Source organism: Corvus brachyrhynchos, unplaced genomic scaffold (genome assembly GCF_000691975.1).
Source record: "Corvus brachyrhynchos isolate BGI_N302 unplaced genomic scaffold, ASM69197v1 scaffold10, whole genome shotgun sequence".
In the NCBI taxonomy this organism is placed as follows: domain Eukaryota; kingdom Metazoa; phylum Chordata; class Aves; order Passeriformes; family Corvidae; genus Corvus; species Corvus brachyrhynchos.
Genome location: NW_008236180.1, coordinates 8,041,956 through 8,065,192, shown reverse-complemented (window position 1 = coordinate 8,065,192; position 23,237 = coordinate 8,041,956). Strand labels below are relative to the sequence as shown.

The following is a 23,237-nucleotide window of genomic DNA, read 5'->3' as shown; positions in this document are numbered from 1 at the left end:
TCCACACGCTATAGACACAAATTCCAGCCCTTGAGGCTCTTCATGCCAGTGTCCCACATTTGGTGCCAGCTGAACTCATCACAAGCCCACAGCTCCGCTCTGTAGGGTCAAAGCTTTCATTTTAAAGGATCTTTAGTGATCAGGGCTGTGAAGAAACTGCTCAAATTGAGGACCTTCTTCTACCTCCCAGCCCTGACTGTGAAATAACAAGTGCCAGATCCTCCCAGGCCAGTGTTGGGATGTGTGTTATCCCACGGGGTGACAGGTCTGCCTGTCCCCTGATGGACAGCTGATGGTCTCGTGTAGCCCTGCTCGTGGGTACGGAAGCAGGGGGTTGCTGTTGGGAGGAAACAAAGACTTCAAGCCAGTCCTCCAGCAAAGGGGAGGTGAGGTGTCACTGCCCCAGCCCGACACATGAGGCAAGGCACCCTTCTTGGAACAAATTCCAAATTAAACAGACAAGTCAGACAAAGGAAAAGGGGGAAACGGAGGTAATAAGGGGATGAACTGACTCGCCCAAGGTCACAATGCATGACATTTTAAGAGCTGAGGTTTGAACCAGGAACTTCCTATATGTCCCAGCCCTGTCGTCTGTCCACTTGACCTCCCTGCAGCTTGACTGCACAATTCAAGTAGTTAGCTCTGAGATTTCCTTGGCAAAGAATGTGTGTCTTTCTACAGGCCTGATTTTCTTCTGGCAGCAGCAAATCCATTGTGTAAATCCATTGACTTAGAGGGAATTACTCCTGAAAAAGAGGAGTTTCAAGCCTGAGTCTGGAAAGTGCTGTTTAAATTTACAGTGCTGCATGGTACAACTGCAGATCAGTGCTGGCCAGGGTGTCCCTGTGGCAGGGACAGAGCGTGGGGAGGCTCTGGGAGTGGGGCTGTGTCCAAGCACGGAGCAGGTTCAGCGCTGCTTTGCTGGCCGAGGCTCAGCCGTTGGCCATGGACTCTTCCTCCTCTCTCACATCCCTTCTGTGAGGAGTCCAGTTTGCCACTGTGTGATTGCTGCTCAGGGAGATGCTTCAGAGCTCTTACTCACAGCTGGGATTCATCTTAAAGGAGTTTTTAGGTATGAAACCTCCAAACTTTCCAAGACAAAGGTGATTAAGTTCAGCAAATGGTTTTATAGGTTGAGCAGTCTCTGTTGCACCTCTGCTAAAACATCTCAGGGACAACATTCAGTGTCTCATACCCTGATGTGGGGGAATATTGTGAGTATTCACCCATGCTTGTAGAAGACTTGGCAGGCTACAACTGCCCTGGACGTGCTAGCAACACTATTAAATGTGCCTCAATCCCTTTCCTCCAAAGTACTCCTAATAGAATAAGATATAAAGAGCATGATTTCAGTTTTAAAGGAATTTGTCTGCACCTAAATTAAAAGGGAATGAAAAAATACTTTAATATGGAATCACTCCTTTAACCACAACTGTAGAAGAATGAGTATAAAACTGTGTGGTTTTAGTTGCAGCTGTTAGCAGTAGGATGTACAAACATGATTTGCTTCCAAAGACACTGGAAGGCTGAATTTCCAGAGGAAGGTGGGTGCAGTTTTTCAGTATGTGTGTGATGACAACTGCATCAACCAACACTGGCCTTTAGCTGCACTTTATGCACAAGGTCTGACAACAAGCACATGAAGATGAAACTTTTTGGGGTGCTGCTAAAGTTCACAGCAATTCCCACTGCTGAGCCCTAGAAAAAATGTGTCGTGTTAGTATGAAAAATTAACAGCCAGGGTCATAAAATAAAGAGCCCCAAAGTTTGAACTTTCCCATGCTTTGCAGATGTTTGGATATAGGGTTTTGGCCTGAGCCATCTTTAGTGTTAAAGCAAACATTCCTGTGGCTATAGTCATTAAGATCATGAAAATATGTGGATATGTAACTGAAGAAAGAATCCCAAGAAACCCTTCAACTCAGTGTTTATTGTTTTTCCCCTTTTTCTTTGCACTCTGGACCTATCTGCTGACCCAGAAGTAACAAATCCTTTCAGAACTAATTTATGAGAAACACTGACCCTGAATCAACATCTGTTAGATGACTGCAGTAAATCTTATTACATAATTAAACACCAAAATCTATGTTAAAATAACGTTAAGGGTCTGACTCGAACTCATAAAAGTAAGACTCTTCATTATGAAGGCTGAAATCCTATCCCTAAGTCATGCTGCTGTGTGTTGGTATGTGGGAACATATGGTACAGTATATCTGATCAAGCACTTTTTGTAGACCCCTGGAATACCTTAAGCACAACAGCACAGGGTAAGCAGGGGAGCATTCAAGGAGCCTGAGTTTCCTGGGTTTGATGGGTGTTAGACCTTTGACAATGCTGCAACTGGGTCATTTCCAGCTAATTACCTGAGGAGTTGGAAGGGGGAGAGTGGGGGGAGTGCTAAAAAAAAAAGGCAGAGGGGAACAGTGGTATTTTACATGTTCACTGAAACAGTCAGGAGAATTGCTGCAGCTCTTTGAATGTGACTGCAGTTCCTCCATTAGATTTATAAAATCCACGATCCGTATTGACACAATGACACAAAAACCTTTTGGTCATTCCTGAAGGACTAAGTCTCAGCTGTTTGTCAGCCATTAATGTTAAATCAGTGTTAAATGCTCCCTTAAAAGACATCAAGCATTTTGACTATTTGCTGGATATGCTTCATAGCCCTTCTGCCCACAGAACTTCAACTCATCTTCATCCCAGGCCCAGAATTCTCACAAATCTGCTACCCAAAGGCTTTGGTGAATGGTTTTAGCCCAGATGCTAATTTCAAACATTGGAAATTCCAGCTCACAATTCAAATGCCTTGGCAAGGCAGCTGCTTGGAGAGGAAGCCAAAGCTCTGGACGTGCAATCAAAGGTTGTAAAATAGGAAAAGGAAGAACACCCTTGAAATATAATTCTGCTATGAAACAGACTGTGTGCCTTAACTGTGGGAAAACAGTGGATTTCCTCTCCTTAAAAAACAATCCAAAGTCACTCACAGGTGATGCATGTGTAAACATGAGGCTCTCCTCACTCTTAGAAGCAGTATTGCATTTTGGAGTCACAACCACTGCAGACAAATTCTGCCCTAATTTAACACAGGGTTCAAAATTTGCTGGTGTAAAATAACTCTTGGCATGGGGAGTGGGGCAGTCAGCTGGAGCTATGGTGGATGAGGATCATCAGACACTCCCTCTGGCACAGTCCTTTGGGAAGGGAAAGGTGGAGACAATGGGAGTTGAGAGCTGTGGGATGGAGGAGGACATCAGATGCATGAGAAAACAAGCAAGACACCAAAAATCCTGGGGGACAATTAAGGTGATGCAGCCAAAACAAGGAATATCTCAGGCTGGTGGTTATCAGTAACTTGGCCACACCTGTCGCAAATATGCAAGTCAGATCAGCACCTTTGAAAGTCTGGCCTTGCCTATCTGTGCAGGATCTGAGTGCTGCTCTATCTGATACAGAGAGGGCTCCCAGCTCTCTGAAGTCCTTTGTCTCTCCAAGCCTCTGTTGTGGCCTGATGGTGATGCAAGAGGGGGCAGGACATGGTTGTGCAACGACAGGGATGGTTAAAAGAAAACAGGATGGATACATGTGCTCAGGTGTGAAGTAGCCAGGTATCAGATGCAAAAATATGGGAAAGCTAGAGATAAAATGTCAACAAATACTGGGTGCTTGTTCTGACATGTGCTGAAGATACAGCATTTAAAAACATTAGGATACAGGGATAAAAAAGTGTAGCTGTTGATATTTAGAACCTGGAGCAACAGAGATGAAGCCAGTGCCAAAAAATAATGTTGGACAGAAAACCCTGTGGCCCTGATTTATCACCCCCTGTGCCCAAACTTCCAAAGCAAATGACAAATCAGCATAAAGCTGGGAAACTTAAACGGATCCCACGTTTGGTCACTTTCACAGCAAAGTATGTTGAGATTAGAAACAAGTGCCCCAACTGTCTTCAGCTCCTTTGTAAATCACTGCTGGCAAGTGCAAAGCCAACCTGAGCTAGTTCTGCAAGCACTGGTTGGACCTCTGGGTTTGTCTCAGGGATTGCTGGTAGGCAAGGCCTGCCATGTGACAGTGAGGATTATGTTGAGGCATAGCTTGCAGTGTTGTTACTTCTCCCGACCCTTCCCAGCTCAGCCCTGGAACCCAGCACAGCAGCACGGTGTCGAGCACCAGCCCCATGTGCTGAGCAAAGGACCAGGGAATCACAGCAAGATTTTTTTTTTCCCAAGAATGACAGTGTTAAAAAGTAATTATTGCCGAAATATTAAAGAGCTAATCTAAACTCCAGGGAAGTCAATAGAAATATTTTCACTAATTTCAATGGATTTCATGGGAGGCCAGTCTACGTGCTTAGGTATTTTTATGCTCTGGTTTTCTGAAGATGCAAAAAACTCTTTTGCAGAATGAAAGTCAACATCAGATGAATAGACTCTGTTCTCAGGTTGCCAGACTGGGAAAGCTTTGGTAATTCCATACCTCTTCCTCCTTGGCACATTTGGGTGATGCACTTAAGAATATATTTTGAATATATAAACAAGTAAAAACTTAAATTTTCTTGTTAACGCTTTCACCTGATAATATGTTAATTGTTTTTATGAGGCACTTTGAGAGCAGTTGTCTCATTTATTGTAGTGCTTACAACAATTAGAGCTACTTGTTTCTCATTTACAATGGGAAAAGGCACCAGAAGGAATGTGCAGTAGGGTGTCTGTAACTTCTTCACTCCCAAAAAAGGCCAGAAGGGATTTGTAAAGGACTTTAATCTCAAATAGATTAAAGGTCCTGAATTCCTGAGACTGAAAGATAAGTCAAAGGAAAATAGATTCCAAAAGACAACACCCCCTCCCTTAGCTTCTCAGCCAGGCTGCTGCTGAGCCGTCAGCAATTGCCTGAGAAACCCCTCAGAGATTTGGATGCCAAAAAAAATCTGCCACACTCTGGCATTAAAATCTAACAGATTTTCAGAGTCTACCTGTGTGGTGAGTTTAGAGAGTAGGAAAGCCTTTATCTGCTTTCCCTCCGACAGCTGCAGAGCTACAGAAAGTGGGCACTGTTTCTTCAGAGGTGGCTGAGGGCTGCCAGGCTTGTGCTGAGACCCTGTGGATTGACCTCAGCCTCAGTGTTTCCATGAAAGAGCAAACTAAACTCTGACTTACACATTTGCACCCAGCAGTGCAAAATCTTCTTCGAATTTTCCAAGAAAATTTACCTTTATTTCCCTCCATCGCCACCCCCCGAGATCGAAGCCAAAACTTCAGAAACTCTGTTGCATCATTTCAGTGCAGAGCCCAAGATTCCCAGAAATCAGCTGCCCTGGGACCAGCTCCACCTGGGCCCCACCAGCCCTTCCAGCCTGTGTCTCTTACTGCTTTTAAAGGGAAGCTCCTCTCCTATCTCCTGCCTCACCCTCTTGTTTCCCTTGGGAAGTGTATTCAAGCGCAAAAAAATTTTCCCTTCCCCAGATGAGCTTTTGGGTGGATCCTGTCCTCTCCCAGCTCCCCACAGTGCCCGAGAGCAGCAGTGGCAGGAGGACCAGGGACCTCCCAGCACGGCGGGAGGGAGGCCAGGGCCACCCCTTGGGCTCGGGGCTTGTGGTGGTTGTGAAACTGCGCTGTAAATTTTCGGGATGTCAAATGCTAGACCTCTTGATGGGATCCTAATTAACAGGCATTAAATGTTCCCTCTATAAATTGCGCTTCTTTGTCTCTAAATTGGTGGATAAAACCATGGCACTTATGAAATATAGGCCTTTTCTCCTTATGTTGCTGAGGTTCAAGAAGGAGGAAACCAATTAGGCGAAGGATCCAGCGGTCTCTGCAGCTGAAAGAGCCTACTGGGCTCAGCAGGATGCCTGATTGAGCAAGAAATGCAAGGTCAGTCCTTATATTTTTCTGAGGAAAAGGGGGACTATAATAAAGATTATTGCAATAATGTCATGCCAGGCCACAGTCTGCGAAGGCACATGTTTCCCTCCTCAGTGTGCTCGACAGCAAGAGTTACAGGGGCAGTGGCAGGAAATTTATAATGGCAAGAATTTAGGAATGTGAAGTTCTGTGATTGGTCTTCATTTGTTTCATTCTCTCGGCTTCATGATTTACATGCTGACATTAGGCAGCTAAAGCAGCAGTTACAGAAATATTCGAAGAAATAGTTGAATATAAATTGGGAGTTCTATAAATGGAGTAGAGCAAATGTCCTGGGGTGTGTGATGGGAAAAAATATATCACAAATATTTTTCCTATGTATTCCTATTTTACTTGAAGTATTCTATGATTATATGATTCTTACTTTCCTCAGCATCTTCAAACTTGCATGTCCCATTCCAATGAGGGAGTGGATTTTTATAGCTGTTACATGACAGTAATTTTATTCATTAAGACTTTGTCAGCCAAAGCACTTGGGGAATCCTAAAAAAGTAATAAACACATGAAAAAAGACACAGGTTTTTTTTTTTTTAAGAGTGGTAAAAACAGTATTTGGAGGACCTTTTACATGGAATAGTTGCAGCTCTCCAAGTCATCTAGAAGCTATTGCAGGTTTTTGGAGATACATAAGGAAAAACAAATACAGCTAGATTTTGGTCTGTGAGATAAGTTTACTAGAAAAATAGCCTGTGGTTTTCCCATAACTCATTAATGCACCCCATCACCAGGGATTGCTGCCATCCTGCCACTTCTAAAAACACAGCCTGTCCTTGAGCCACAGGCTCAGCACCCCCAGATATTTGGGGGGTTCTGGGCTCATCTGCCCAAGCCCTGTCCTGATGCCCTGTCCCCATGTGCCCTTTGCAGAAGGCAAGGGAAGAGCATAGCTCAGCAGAAGGGACCCTGCACCCAGCTGCTCCCTGCTCATGGATCCATTTTACAGCCAGGTAGAGGGAGGAGAAGGTGATAAACTTTCTTGCATGGTAAACTCACTGTGTGCCAGGGCAAAGTCCTGCCCCATCTGTGGGTGGAGAGCGGAACTAACGGACTAATTTCAAGTAAGATGAAAACCAGGCTCCATAAACCCCTATCCTCAACCCCAGAGGCTGGAAATTCTTTAGTGCTCACTCTGCAAAGTGATCTGGGGTAAGCATTTTTCCTTCGAAAGGGGAAAAAAACCCCTCTGGAGTTAATATTCTCCCTTTAGCCATCACTTCATTTTTTCAGCTTTCAGCATGGAGGTGGTGTTGCCAGCAAGACCACCTAGCCACAAACCCAGCAGGGAGCTTCCAAAATTCTTCTAAACACTGACTCCTTGTTATAAATTGAAAAGTGGTAATAGCAGCAGTGCATATCACATCTGTGCCAGGCTTCAGGCCTGGGAAGCAGCAGCCTCCCTACTGCAGAACACAACTTGGAAAGATCCTTTCAGTCCACACATGTATCAGCATTAGCCATTTCTTTGTCAACAAATCCCTTAATACGTACCCTTTCTATCATGTACAGATGTCCAAAAAATAATGGAATACTGTACTACAAGATTAAACACTTTAATGTCAGCATATGTGTTGCATGACTCGGAACAATGGTATCATTGTGCGTGTGCAAACAGCCGGGCGAGGGAAGATGGGTTTAATTATCTCCGAAGCAGCAGCAAGTTCTTCCTGACTAAGTCAAACTTCAGCTAGCAAGGGCTGCTCAGAGCAGAAATTGGTGTTTCTCCCTTCCTGGTGTTCTTCCAGTGCTGGGATCAGTGCTGTACCCACGTCAGGCAGGGCTTCGAAGCGCAGTTCGGGAGCCACCTGCTCCCCTGGGAGCCACGTGCCGCCACGGAATGTGGTGTGGGGACCAGAGGATGCTGTGAGTCACCACATCCTCTCGACCCATGTGTCACCCAGGAGTCTTTTAAGTCAACATTCCTAAGTATGGTAGATGGCAAAGGGGGAAACAGTCATTGGGAAGGAAAGGACAGAGAGAATCGTGCATGCTGCCTTCTGAATTCGGAGACATTTTCTGCCGGGATTTCTCTGCAGACACTTGAGGGAATGCTGGATGGTAAAACCATTTCTTTTTAAAGAACATCCATGAAGTATCTGGGCAGGTTATGCACAGGTAATCCATTTTCCTTCCCGAGTGTGCCCTGATGGGTACCCGCTTACGCTGTGGTTTCTCTGCTGAAAGCAGAGCCAGACGAGATGAAAGGTATTGTGAAAAATTTACACGTGGGACTGCTCTGCGAACACAAAACTCTCCTAATAGTAAACAGACCGATGGTGGTGTGACTCCTGGTGCTGTTTGCTGTGTCTGCATGTGTATCTGGGGAAAGCAAAGTTAAATAAGCAGGGAAGAGTTGTGTTTCTCCAGAATACCTTATTCACAGCCCTGTCACATGAAACACGGCAGCACATGGAGCTGCAATCCATCTGCAGCTGCTGTAACACACTGAGCATTGCTGTGGGATTTGAGTGGTGTGAGGGAATGGAGAATTGGGGGTGTGACAGGGGAAAGAAATAAATGGGAGTTCATGCAGTTGTTCCTTTTGACAGACTCCCTCTAATTCTACCTTCATCTTCCAGGAATCCACCATAAGGAAATCTCCTGCCAGGCCTCCCTCACCAGGCTCTCAAATCTTGTTTCTCTTCCTCCTTTCACAGCGAAGGGGGAATCCAGGACAGTGCTGACCTGGGGATTAGCCTCACCAGCTCTCCCATTGCAAAAACCTTGTGGGTGGCTCATTTCCAGAGAGGCAAGCTGGGGACTGTGGTGATGCTGCAAATCATGGCTCCTCCTGTGTCCTCCCAACCAGCCACTGTTGTGGCCATCACAGATGTCTCAAGCTCTCATTCTGGCACAGGGAGCAGGGTTAACTGAGGCTGGTATTTACCCCAGATAGACCAGGGCTGTTGTGTCTCTCTGTGTACCTGAAAGATGGGATGCACCTGGACAGCAGCTCCAAGCCAGGGGCTCTCACAGCCCCCTTCAGGGACCGTGGGTGCACAGGGCAGGCTGAGGTGGGTGCACAGTCCCACAAAGGCAGCCTCAGCTCTACACCCCATTCTAGAATTGTCCCTGCAGTCAAACTGAGCAAAATGACAGGCAGAAGCTCATCATTGCTCCTGCTTTCTTTTCTCTGTCTGCACAGCATGGAATAACACAGCCTGAGAGCAGAGGCATGCAGCTGTCTAACACATCCCCTAAACCCTAAATCCTACGGATGCAGCTGTGGGAGGTATGTGAAGATGCAGGAGTACATTTTTCTTTTCCCCCTCTGAGCAGAGACAACTGCTACTCTGCACTGCTCACTGGCTCTTTGTAATTCAGGGGACAGCAAGGCTGCTTCCCTGGTGCTGTGGAATCAGGGAGCTCTATCTGGCCAGGCCAGCTTCCCTGCCAGAGTTAGGTGTGAATTCCAAGTCACACATTTTGCTAGTGCATCCAAGGGTCAAGAGATAGTGACAGTCTGGGGAGGAATCATGATGAGGATCAGGCTGAGGTGGCAGCCACAGCACAGAAAAAGGCAGGTCTGGAGGAGGAGAAAGCAGGGTGATGGGTGTCTCAAATAGGAAGAGGTTGCAGAGCACGAAGAGGGAGAAAAGTTAAGTGGCCATAAGGTTTATTGAGAGAAATAATCCCCCAGCCCAGCCACTCAGCAGATGGGGCCCAAGGTGCTTCCTGCAACCCGCTCTGAGACTGAGCAGGTCTCAAAAAATCACTGATGCAAAAACCAGCAGCCTGCCCTGACTGTGTGTACACACAGCATTGAGCAAATGCAAACACATCCCCAGGCCGTCGGAGGGAGAGACAAGTGGCTGAACAGATCTGGTCAGAAATAAAGTGTATTCATCCAGGGGAGATAAGAGGCAGTGTGAGAGACTGCTACAGGCAAACCTAAAATGGGGAAAAAAGCCCACAAGGGAAGGACTGAGCATCTCTGCAGGAAGATGGGAGCCTGCTGGGAGCACAGGCACCGCGAGCTGCAATTGGCATGTGCAGAGGACATTAAATAAAAAATTTAAAAATTTTTACTGCAAATTAAAACCAAAATATGTTGTAGTAGCTGTTCAATGTAATGATTTGACCATGCAGAGATGCAATAGGATCAAATTTTTCCCTTGCATTCCAGTATCTACACTGGGGCAAAGTAATAAGTCTTCAAATGTATTTGATAAATTAGATATTGTTCATAATAAACAGCCTGAGTCAGTAATTTTGGGAAGGTGACTGCCTGAGCATCTGTGATGTGCTTATACAAAACAGACAGAAATGGCTAAAGGTACCTCTGCTGCCTGGAGAGTGAGTTCCAAATCTTCCTTCCAGGGCTAAAAGAACTTCATGAAAGTTGTGCTCATAATCGGATGCTTTTGAGCTTATATGCTAATTATCTTCTATGACATGATTTTTTTCAAGCTGCTGTTTCTTATTACTTTGCAGTATCATTACATAGAATAAAGTTACTTAAGACAGCAAAAGATTCAACAACACTTGCAAAACTGATAGAGAAAGGAGGACTGGATTCTGGACTAGTACAGCTGGTTTAAGGTATTTTAGAAGTAAATGAAATCAAATGAGAATTTATAATCCTTGCTGAGGTCTGGATTCCATCAGACTAAACTCATTAGGCATTAAGGTGCAGGTGCAGCTAAATAAAGGATCGTTCTGCTTTTCTTAATGCAATAAATTCACATCTTGAGTTCAAAATAAAAGTCTTTAAAAAGCACATGTATATATTGTGCATCTACTGGCAACACTTGAAAGAGAAAGTTCAGCTGATGGAATCTTCAAATGCCTCATTTTTGCCAAAGGAATGTGCCCATTTCTGCACCAGCTGTGCTGAGCGGCACGAGTGGAGAAGTGACTGGACATTGGCCTCTAAAGGCTTATTCATTTCATTTGCATCAGACTTCCTTTCATCTACTGAGCAGCTGCCCAAATAAATAGCATAAATCTAATTAATCCTCCTTTAATATTGTATTGCCACAACAATTCCAGCATCCCCCCCAAGTACTGCAGGAGTGTGGGCCTACACCTGCACAAGCTCCCTGCGAGGAGCACAGCAGGAGTCGCAGGGAATCCAGCCTTTCTTGTGGTTTACTGGGATAAAAGGAAAATAATTAAAAACCAGTTTCCCAGGTTTGAACCCATACGACTTGCTGGATTTCTCAGCTGAAATCCCAGATTCTGCTTTTGTTGAGAGAGCAGTTTGTGGCATATTACAAAATAAGCAGCTGATATCAGGCACACAGCCATCAGATAAGGATCTCAGCCTTTGATTGTGATCAGCAAAATCTCAACTTGGAATGTATACACTGAGCTGTGCCCCAAAACCACGACCAGCTGGGCCTTTCAAGCTTGTCTGTGCACTAGCAAACATCTGCAGCTCTGGGCCAGGCAAGAGCTGGGAGATTAGGGGACAACAAACTATTAAGGGGAAAGGTCCTGCTGCCCCAGAGGGGAAATCCCTGCACCCAGGCTGCTACAACCGTTGCCTATTTCTCAGGTGTTCTGTATGTGGGAGGTCCAGGGGTATTAGCAGTTTATAAGTATTATACAGAAGTGAAGTACTTGGGGGGATGTTTTGGAAAATAACCATTAGAAACTTCAGCTTACAAAGATACTGTGGAGTGCCCTTCCTCATGCAAGTGTGACTTCATGACCCAGTTCACATTTTTCTTTGAGATCATCATGTTTCCTCTGTGCTGCCAAGAGAGCCGAGCTCAGGTGGGGCACTGGGTTTGGGACATGGGACCTGGAGAGGAGGTCACTGCCTGGAATGACCCTCCCTGCCAGCACCACACATCCCCTCGCTGTCCTTTAGCCTGTGATGGGACTCATAGCTTATGCATAGGAGCCTGCTGCTTTCTAGGAATATTTGCTGTGCAACACATTTATTTTATTGAGAAATAGGCAGCTGTTTATTCTTTTAACTCTATACAGCCCTGAGAGCTATGAATATTAAAGACCTGTGAGTTGCTGGCATCCACATATATTCCTGTTTGCAGAGGCAAAATGTTAGCATCTCAAAATGATGGCAAGTTTAAACTGTTATTTCAGGAATGTCCTCCGAAGATAAAGGTGTACATATTCATGTATAGAGCATGTGCACGTGTCTGTCCCCTTTACACTTTAAACGTTGGTGGCCCATGCCCCAGGCACAACGGCATCTGAAGGTGAGGCAAAGATTTATTTGCAGTTTAATTCCCACCCACGATCCCTATTATACAAGAGGAATTTTCTTTTGGTACAAGATAAGCCCATCAGTGACATCAGCAGCACCTAGCCCTGCATACCATAGCCCTGCTGGATTCCTGACACTGAGCCTCTCACTAGGGCTGGGCCATCCAGGCCTCCTGAGTCAGCCCCTAACAACAGCATTTTCTGTTTTGTTTTGGTTTTTGTGTGTCTTCAAACGCAATTTTGCAATTGCAGTTCTGGGGTGAAAGATCAGCTGTTGAAATACGCCCTGGTGTGAATGGAGGGAGCCCAGCTCGGGTCCTGTTGCGTGCAACTGGTGAAAATAGCACAGAAATGAGGGTGTGGGGCTTGTGAAAGCATCTCTGAAGGAGCAGGAGCACAGAGCACTTTTCTCCAGCTTGGTCTCCTGCCTACCAGTCACTGCTCACTTGGATTACAGCTGCCAACCCGGGGAGGAAAGACTTGCAGTGTATCAGACACACAGGCTTAGATTTACCCCCCTCCTCTGCAGTATTTCCAGTGAAGCAGCTCTCATCTCACAGCTGTGGACTAATGAGCAAAATGACAGTTACTGTTTGCTAAAGAAATATTTGGGGTTGGCTTCAATGCATTTCTGCATCGTTCTGGATTCTTTTGTGTATTTCTGTATTCCCTGTGTCAGGCTTTAATGCAGTGGAACGGTCAGACATTTCCAGGGATATGGACTCAAATATTCCGGTAATTTGATTAACAGCACATGCCATGGATTGCAGGAACTATTGTATTCAGAGGTCAAAGTTGTGTCCACACCAATGAGGGAAGTTTTACACCACGTGTCTGATTTTCTTCTCCTTTTCACCTGTCTCAGGAGACAAATGTTTCATCACATAGTGCTGAAATATCTTCATCTCCTGATTTGGGCCAAGATTTAAGAGTGGTTACCCAAAAATTTCTTATTGAGCTGAGGAGAAAGATCTGTGCTGAATGATTCTTTTTTAGTTCTTCTCTTCTGCAGTTTATTACAAGTATATTTGTTTAATTAGGGGGCCCAGTAGTAATGTTGTTAAAATACAAGTGGGCGCATTTATTGTTTCCTCCAAAAGGAAACAACCAGTCTCTAGCAGTTCTGGTTTTTCCCTGCCTCAACTGAACATTTACTGCTTTATGTAGCTAGCAGATTGTGAGGCTAAAGTTACTTCTCTTTTTTTCCTCCTTTTATTTCTTTTTGTTAAAAAGAAAAGAAAAAAAATCCCCTCCATTCTCTTAACAAGTGCTGGATTTTTTAAGGATATGGTCAGAAAGGGGAACTTAAACTCAGCATGATGTTTATAGTGCCACACAAGCTTCAGGAAAAGTGATGTACAGTACTCTTTATTAACATCTAAAAAGTCCCTGTGGGATTATAAGAACTGCAGAGTAATAAACAAATAAAAGTAGCAAGATTAAATTGTTCAGAATATTTTTAGTGATGGAAGCAGCAATAAATTTTAACCTTGAGAACCAGGGGAAGAGCAGCTTGTGGGTAGAACAAACACAATTAGGAATGGATTCCTCTTAGTGATGACTGGTTATCATTCATGGCATTACAGATAATTGTCTTGTGTAAATAAATTGCTAAAATACGGATACAAAAGAACAGTACTCAAATGTAAGCACCAGAATTCAAAATTTCTAAATTACAGTAATTTTTAATCTTCCATTTAAATGATGGACCTGAACTTGCTTTCCCCTGTGGTGCCAAAGGACTCACTACAGTCAAAGGCTGCTCCAGGTACCAACACAGGGAAATACAACCAGCCCTATTCCCAGTCCTCACCCAGGAAGAAACTCTTCTCTCCATCATAATTAAAACTCCCAACTACTGATACTGTATTATTTTATGAGCATTTTTTTAGTACTTCTCCCAGAGCTCTTCTGGTCTCTTTTAAAAAGCTTTACAGCCACTGTGCTGTGGGAAGAACAATTGGTAAAGTCGAGGCAGCCCCGCCAGTGCCAAGGCAAGGCGGTGGCCAAGGGCAGGATTTGGCCCAGGGGCTCCAGTGACAGAGTCAAGAGCTCAGGTTGATTTACAGCCCCCCAGGCTGGGCACAGGACGCTGTGCCAGCTCCTCGGATGGTGTCAGGGGTGGTGACTTCACCGCCGGGGTGGCCTGGGGCCAGGCTGCTCCAGCTGAGGATATTGCGGGTGACATCAGTGGGGCTGTGTGGAGGTGTGATCCAGGCCAGCATCGCGCTGGGAGGCTGCAGCACGGCGAGAGGAAACTCTGTGCTCATTTGAAAGGCACTTGTGTACAGCAGGGAAAACCTTACAGAGTGATGCTCTGCGAGATTATCGGCCCATCGTGCTCCCCCACCACTGAGAGAGCTCTTGCTCGCCTTAATTATCGCTTAGGGGGAAGTGGCACCTTCCCTCTCCCCTCCTTTTCCTTGTTTTTTTTTAAAGGAAGGTAGCTTTTAAGAGCTTGCCATGAAGATCTAAGCTAAAGGATTTTCTCTACTACAAAGCCTGCATAGTTTCCCAGGCCAGGTGGACCCGATAGCACTGACTGCATGCTGAAAAATCTCATCCCCACCCTTCAGGCACTTTAATTGTAAGCCTTTCCAGATACACTGGATAAACACTGTCAAAATGAACCTGAAAGGGTTGTTGTTGTTGGTTTAGCCCTTAAATAATTATGAGTTTGTCTGTCTAATTACAACATAATCTTGTTTAAACTTGGATGCCTATTTGCAGTATCTCTTAAATGAGGTGGAAGCAGAAACACTGAAAAAAAAAAAAAAGAAAATGCACAGTTCTTCCACTTTAAGAGAAGGAAAAAAGAGTTTTTACTCCAGTAAAATTTAATTCAACCTGACAACAAGAGACACTAACTTGGAAGCTACTGTGGTAGGATAAAGATGATAAAGAATAGTGTGGGACCTCGGAGATGCAACAGAAACTTAATCCTCTGTGGATAATATTTTTCAAACAGTTTAGAAATACTTTAAGGTAATTTACGGGAAGACTGAGTGACAAAGCACATTACTTGAAGTGCCTTTCCTTCACTAGGCACTTTCTAAATTCTTTCTCTTTCATTTCTTTATTCTCAGGAGACTTTTAAATCCAGTGAACCAAAACAACACTTTGTTTGTTGGTATAGCACGGGGCTGGCACGGAGGGCAGACACTGCACCTGTTCCAATAAACTGGGGAAATGGAGAGATAAACCATAGCACTCATTAAGAGGAATCTACTGAAACATTAACAATTTGTATTTTGAATATCTTCCAGGAATAAAAGGAGAAATACATAAACAGACTTTGTTTTTACCATCATCAGTTGAAAATAAACTTTGTTTAAAGGAAACTTCACATTTGGTTTATGTACAAAGGCAGACATACCACTAAAGAAGCTGTGATAATGCTTGATTTTCTTTAAGAAAGGCAAATGATTTTATCTAGCTGCTCCTATTCTTCTAAAGAAAAATTACCTGTTGGCAGTTTAATCAAAATCAGTTAATTCCCCTGTTCCTTAGTTGTGGCAGCTTTTCTTGCTTTTGCATTTTCTCATGTTGAGTAATATCACATTCTTACAATCTAGTTCATAATGATGAGAGGAACAACATAAACTAAAGTCCATCTGCTCATCTATTAATAAATAACTAAAATTATGGGGGGGAGAATTGTTTGGATCGTTAGCAACAAAGTTCCCTGCAAAATAACTTTTATCTAGGCACAAGGAATATGCTATGTAATATCTGACAGACTATTAAAAAATCTTAAATGAGAAGAAACATTAAGTAACAGTTCCTCAAAGGATAAATTTCTTCAAACATTTCCCTTGATCATCAGAGCTTGTGCTGTTCAACATCCCATACATCTCCCTCAATTTCTCTCTCTCACACACACAGTATTAAATATAAAATGTCATGAAAATTCCTAAGTATCATTTAATGTTGGCAGCCCTGCACTGTAAAGCCATTTATATAAAACTGTGGTTGGCAGCTCTCACTCTTCCATGGGAACAAATTAACATTGGCATTCCAAACACAGGAAAGTAAGGAAATTAGAAACACAGTTCATATTTGGCCAGTGCTTTGAAATACTGTACCATGCTACTGATGTCAATTAATGAAAAGCAGAATTTTGCGGAGAGGGTCTGGTTTTGAAACACATTAACACACATTAAAACATGTTTGCACAGGAACTGGATTGTAAGCATCTCGGTTCCAAAACAATAAAGCAATTACACTAAAACTTGTAGTTTTAAAGTTGCCATTAATTCAATCCACTCAGTCTGGACCACTGAAGGATTGCACAAATGCTTAAAAGAAGGGGTAAGGCACAGTGTGTGGGGATTACACCCAGGTATATTTTTGTATAAATAATGGAATTGTAGAACATACACCCAAATAAAGGGGGGGCTCAGCAAACTCTGTGGTCCTCATCAATAAAGCAAGGATTTCCGAAAGGACTTTTTGAATTAGTTCAAACTTTGCTACCTGCAACCTTTTTTGTAGCAAAGATTTTTACTGACAAAATCTTCAACACCAACAAAATCTAGATGGCAGTTTATCTCCTGGCACAATTCCACTGACTTCAATGGAATTACTCCAGCACGGAATTTGGCCCCGCAGCCTTTACAAGGCGCTGTTTATTTGTACTATGATTCAGATATTTTGATACCACGAATCTTTCAGCACTGAAGTTTCTCCATATGAAATATGTCTTGTACTAAGAAATATCAGTTTCACATTTTTGTCAAACATTATTTGCTAAATTCTGTTTGTTGCAGGGATGGGAATTCAGCTGTAGTTCAACAACATGGATTGGGCTAATAATGATAAGCAGTGACTAATAGGAGCTGGTCCATGTTTTGATTGTTTGCAGCAAAGGAAACTTCCCTCAGAAACAATTTCAAGATTAGGAGAGAAAACTCTGTGAAGCTCTAGCAGAAACTACTGCATGCTCGTTATTTCAACACAGGGGCACTTCTTTGGCCCAGTTCTGCTCTCAGTGGTGCTCATGTAAATCAAGAGGGAGTTTATGGGAATTACTTTGGACGTAGAGTTGTATAAATGAGACCACAGGGCCAGCTTCAGTAGGAATTTGACAATTTACACCAAAGAAGACCTAGCCAAGAATTTTCTCTTGGGCTTCCATTTTTCCAAACTCAAGCATGTGCAGAACTTTATCCATGTGATTAGTCCTCATGTGTAGTCTCATTTATTTTTTATTTCAAACAGTTGTGAAGGAAGATCTTCATCCTGAAACTAATTTAAACAGCTCTCTCATTTCTTTAGAAGTTTCTTCCATTTAGAGAAGAAATATACATATATAAAATAGCATATTTTATTTATATATAGTAAAGGTATATATTTTTTGATATATATGCAATTAATTCATGAAAGTACTTTTATGTAGGTCCTAGAGAGGAGCACTGGAAACGGTTTAAAATATCATAGTCTCTTAATGCTGTATATCAACAGGTAGTCTCTTTATCTGGCATGCTGTCAAAATTTGCTTACTTGTGTTCTTGCTCAGATGACTTCATCCATCATTGCAACTTCTCACTGGTATTCATCCAGTTAGGACAACTTAGAGGCATAAAACTAAATGTGTTATCATTTTAACCACAAATTAACAGTTTCCATATAAATGTTAGCATTTCCTCACTTGGTTCAAGGATAGCAGCCTTAATGGCACTAACCGTATATTTGATTTAAACTAATTAAAAACAGGGGCTCTTGCAATTTAATATATTGATTTTACCAGTGGGACTTACATCTTTTATAATAAGTGTACACAGCTGCACCACTCACCCACCGCCACTCTCAGACCTAATCCCTGCATTCCTCCTGACAATAACATGACAGGATCCACACATCCCAGTATTAGCCTTAACCCCGGTGACACTGCCAGAATGTATTAAACTAAAACATCACAGTGTCCTATTTAAAAGGAGCCTGTCAACAGCTCTGACTGGGCTTTAATAGTTATAATCTTTTTTATAATTAATGTTTCCAACCACTTGTGTAACCTTCTCTCACACATCTCTCCCCGCCGACCCGAAAATGTGTTTCAGGCTTATTTCCAGGGAATGTAGCGCCTGGTTTCGTGCTGCCTGTGCAGAGCCCATTAAAGCTCCTTTGCAGGGGGTGTGCTGGGACACACACATGTGCACACACACAGACACAGGCATGGCACAGCTGGGGGCACTGGGAGCAGGTCCTGCACGCTCCACTGGTGCCCAGCTCCTGTTACCGGCATCACAAGACCTGGCCATCAAGGCTTGTCTCCTTCAAAGCCCTTTAAGAGCCGTTGTGTTTTGGCTTCTAAACTGCAGCTCACAGAGGGGGATTCAGCCCCCCAGGACAGCCTGTGTGGGAACAGAGGAAAGACCCTGCTCTGGGATAAATCCGTTGGGTGCGAGCAGATGGGGACAATTTCAGGTCCTTTTTCTTTGTGTAAGGACATCTGTCCTTGGCTGCTCCTTTCTCTGCTACCAGCACACCCACGTGGCAGAGGTAAATAGTTCCAGTTCTACTCTGCCATTTTACACCTGGAAATTTGAAAATTAATTAAATTCTCTCTGGGATGGGTCTGTACATTCAAAGAATACCTGCTGGTCACTTGCTGCACAGTCAGTGTCCTTCATACTTTTGCTGAGAGCTTTCTGCCTTAGCCAGTGTTACACCACCAAGTGCTGCACATATCCACACTGCCCAAAACAATTATGGGATGTACCTGTTCAGGCTTGAGAGCTTTTAACAGTGTTAGGCAGAAGAGAAGGAAAAAAAAAGCCGAGGGCTTGGCTTAATGTATGGACAAACCATGTGATCGGGACCAGGCATCCAGGGCTAACTTTTAATCTGCTTTGTTTCAAGTGGGAAATATGTGAAGATCAAATAAGTTCAAATCCAGGTCAAATATCCTTGAAAATCTTTGATTTATATAAGCAGGAAAATGAGGTTTAAAAGAAGTGATTATGAAAGGGTTACTAAAAACACAGCTGTACGCGCACTCTTATATCTGAGGCTCTCCAAAGAAAAACTGTGTGACATCTATATTAACCTTTGGCTGTACACCAATGAAGGCCTGTAGTGAGCTGGAATGCAAGGCAGCCCCTTCCAAATTTTAACACAAGCCAGGTTACAGCTGCAAATGCCTGCAGCCCGTGCTCACTTTATAAAGTATTCCCCGAAGGAAATTTTTTAACTGTTATAGAATCTTTTTCTAATACCCTACAGTGTTAAAGCCTGTTATTAAAGGGCAAAGAGATGGTTCTCTATGCCAAACACTTGTCAACAAAAAGGATAGCCAGATGGTATGAAATAAAAGGAAACTTGGGGGCTCTTCAGCTTCTTGATTTATATTAACAAAAGCCACTTTCAAGTGCTCCTTCCAAGAATGACTAATTCCCCCCCCGTCCTTTTTTGCCAGGATTAAACAATGTTGTTCATTTTATAATCAACCACGAGACAAATTAACAAATTGCGTATCACTTGTGCCGACCCTTTTAAAAATATTCTGAGCAAGTCTGTTTACCAAGGCAAGTTTACCGGCATAAGGACAACGCAATTATTTTTAGAAGAGAAGGTCTAAGTCATCCAGAGGATGTTTACTCCTTAGTTGCTGTTTATAAATTTGAAATTAAACTTGTGCAAAAAATGCTTTGCATTTTTTCAGCTCCTAAAATGGATCAGTTTATAAGCTGTACTTGGACAGGATCTGAAATGAAATTCCAAATGCTAAAATTATGGTAGTAAATTTTACAAAATTAGCCAGTAATTAACTGGCTAACTTAGTCAGACCACTGTAGCTAAATTCTCTTTTAATTTACATATAACTTCATTCTTGACACAAATCCATTCCCCATTCATCTTAGCACAGGTGTAAGCTAGGACAAAATGTAGCCTGTAAACGAACTGGTAATAAATCTAAATCTAATTAGTTGTCAGGATTTTACAGTAAGTAAAACTTTGCTTACTACAAAGCTCCCTAAAACCAAGCACCTGTATTCTGGTTCCTCCCTACCAATACCCAGCATAAATTCTCCGGAGTGAATATACACAGTATCTCCATAGAAAGCAATGTGTGGGGTGTGTTGGTGGGGTTTTTACTATGTAGCCCAGTAAATCTTGCAATGTAATTTTTAAAAAAATGTTATTCCCTCTAAAGTTGTACAACTAGATGGATGAAGAATACGAATAAGGCAAAAAAAAAGTGCTTTTGTAGATTAGCCTTTGGAAGCCTGGAATTAACATTTATTATTGATTGATATTTAAAAGTATTATTTCTTCACTTGTTTTTACTTCCTCCATGCTAAAATGAGACTTTATTATGCTGTGACACTTCCTCATTGTGATGGCTCTGGTACAGTAATAAAAGCCTACCTGTGAAATGCAATGCTCACAGAGTATCTCTTACAAAAGTAGGACACAGTTTACGACAGTCTGCATCTAGGAATTCAGCTCTGCTTTAAAAGGGATCATTGTAGAAAGTCTCCAAAAAAATTCAGTTCTACAATAGATCTTCTAATTTTCCCTGAATGTCATAGAAAACTGTACGTCTCAGAGCAGGTGTTGTGTTTGATTATATATGGAGTGAGTGGCTGCTCTAATTCATTAAACCCTCCATAAACAAGCCTGCCTTTGTCCTATAAAGATGAAAGAGCCATGACTATAATGGGATGAAAGGTGTGCACAGCGATGAAGAAAGCTATTATAGATCTATGTCCTTTTTAAACTCGTCCTGGCATGCACTGTTGACAAGGGAACAAAACAGCACAGATAAACCTCCGAAATGTGCCTTGCTCATAGTAATTCCACCTGTCCTTAAAACTACTGGGTTTTGCTTGTACTCTTACTACTCCCTGAGCATGCTGACAGCAATGAAATAAAATGATCATTTAGGATTTTGCATAAAGAACACTCTTAGATTTCTAAGCTGATTACAAACCCTGGCAGGTTGAAATGAGTGAATGTATCCACTGCAGTCGTCAAACTGCATGGGGATGTTGCTTACCAGGGGTCATGGTTTATACAGGTGAAACCTGCTCCATACAAAGTTCTCACGCAGACACAGACATACCCAAAATACAACTTTTATTTCGCATTTCTGGATGGATTCCACTCCTTTGTATTCAAAATAGACAATGGCCTGAACATAAATTCTTTCTTATAACTCTTACATGAGCTGACAAGGAGACTCTTCCTTACGTCGGAAATGTGGCACAAGAGCTCTGCAGTTTCACTGATGATTCAGGAAATTACTACACCTGAGGAGCAGAGCTAAACTCCCTCCCATTATGTACTTACATGTTTCACAAGGTTCTCTGTCCTCTACTGAAATGGAAAGCGAAGTGTGAATTTTGCTATTGCTACTTCAACATCTTTTGTCTTCTGTTCAGGACTTTCCTTGCACCCAGCTGCACACAGTGTAGGACCCAAGAACCACGGAGAACAGTGTTAGCAAGGTCACCCTTATCTTTAAAGTCAAATATTTGACTGCCGTTGGTACTTTTGACTGCTCAAATATTTGATTTTAAATGTATCATTGCTCATCAGCTTAAGTATCCAGCAGTGACTAGACAAACACTGTAATTCCAAATGGAAAGCACCAGCCCTCATAGAGCACAGCCCCCGGGCCAGATGTAATTCCGAGCTTCCCACTGTGACGCTTATGGCAGTTAATAAGGAGGTGCAGCTCATGCAAACTAGAGCTCTCCCACAGCGTCCCGTGGCTCCTTATCATGCAAGAATTGCGTCGGGATGGCTACCGTGTCTAATAATTATTAACGTGTGTCACAGAGCCTTTACAGCTGCTGATCTTTTCAAGTTAGTTCAAGTGCTGGGATTAGAGGTGGTGGTTTAGGTGGCGATTTAATCTTTGTTGCCTCTGAAGTTCCAGACAGTGGAAGTGTCCAGAACAGTGACATCCATAAAGGTGTTAATGGATTTATTGGAGATGCGGGTCTGCAATTCCTGGCAGGTTATGTGCCAGAGCTGTGCTCATCTTGTACTTGTTTGGGACAGAGTCTGATCTTGCTTTGGAAATACAATTCAGGTTCTGCCTTGAACTTGCAGGCACCCAATCTGTACGTGTGTGGTTTAAGAGCCGCACATGATGAGGTCTAAAAACGGATAGAGAGAGCCAGGTCTCTAATTATGTATTTAAAATAGAATGCACACCCTGACAATGTTTTACTCAAATCCGGCCAAGTCAGTCCACACGGGTGTGCGATCTACAGCGAGCAAATAGAAATCAGATTGGGCCGTGGCATCCAATTAGAGAGGCCTAGTGAAGCGCATACAAAGCGTGCCAGCTCTCGTATCGTTTGCATAAACCCATCCACATGTGCTTGTGAAAAGAGGCGAGTTAACGGCATAAACTGGGGTCAACAGGAAAAGCTACAGGAGTAAATAAGGATTTACTGTGGAATCCCTCCCAAACCATTAGGAAAACATGTGCGAGCAGCTCAGAGCGGGAGCGCGGCGCTGGGATGCCGCGGGGAACCATCCCAACCACCCGTGCGCCCAGCCCTGATGGCTCCGCATCCCGCACGAGCACCAGCCCGGCACCGGGAGCTGTGCGGGACCCGTGCCGTGCTCCTGCCTGGGTTTCGCGTCTTCCTTGGCAGTGTGGGATGTGGAGCAGACCTGCTAATCGTCCTGTTAAACTCCTACCTGCAAATCCAATTTCTGAAGTGCAGCGACTATCAAAGGGAGATGACGACAAAGACCTCAGTGTGTCGGCGTGTGTGGAGCGTGGGGAGAGCTCGTGGCTGTCCAAACGCTGTGATGGGAATTCCGAGCGCTCTCCCCGTCGGTGCCGCTCAATTACCGCCTGGCAAAGCAGCCATCCTTCCAAGGGCCGCTACCTGCCCTTCCTTGCCCAAGTGGGCTGTCACCCACCTGACCCGCTGGGAAACAGCTCCCAGCCGGGGCCACCTGCGCCACCAGCCCCTGTCCTCCCATCGGTGGCCAGGGCCCCCCTCCAGCCTACCCCTGACACGGTTCCCTGCCCGGTTGCCCCGGACCCAGTCGCGCCGAGACCGGCACTCACCCAAGTTGACGAAGCTCATGACCATGTCAGCCTCGGTGAGGAAGTTGCTGTCCTGCAGGCTGGCCAGGGGCGGCCCCTGGGTGCTGAAGATGGGCTTG

General features: G+C 43.8%; 2 protein-coding genes across 3 annotated transcripts in view; one reads left to right on the top strand and one right to left on the bottom strand.

The window, feature by feature from the left end:
* The window catches only part of SPO11 (SPO11, initiator of meiotic double stranded breaks), a 219,238-nt gene that overhangs the window by 158,559 nt on the left and 37,442 nt on the right, over positions 1-23,237 (top strand). The window lies entirely within an intron of this gene.
* The window catches only part of BMP7 (bone morphogenetic protein 7), a 43,558-nt gene that overhangs the window by 19,528 nt on the left and 793 nt on the right, over positions 1-23,237 (bottom strand). Inside the window, exon 2 of the mRNA XM_008634969.2 lies at positions 23,140-23,233. Coding sequence (XP_008633191.2) covers positions 23,140-23,233 — 94 coding nt within the window. The remainder of the gene's footprint in view (positions 1-23,139; positions 23,234-23,237) is intronic.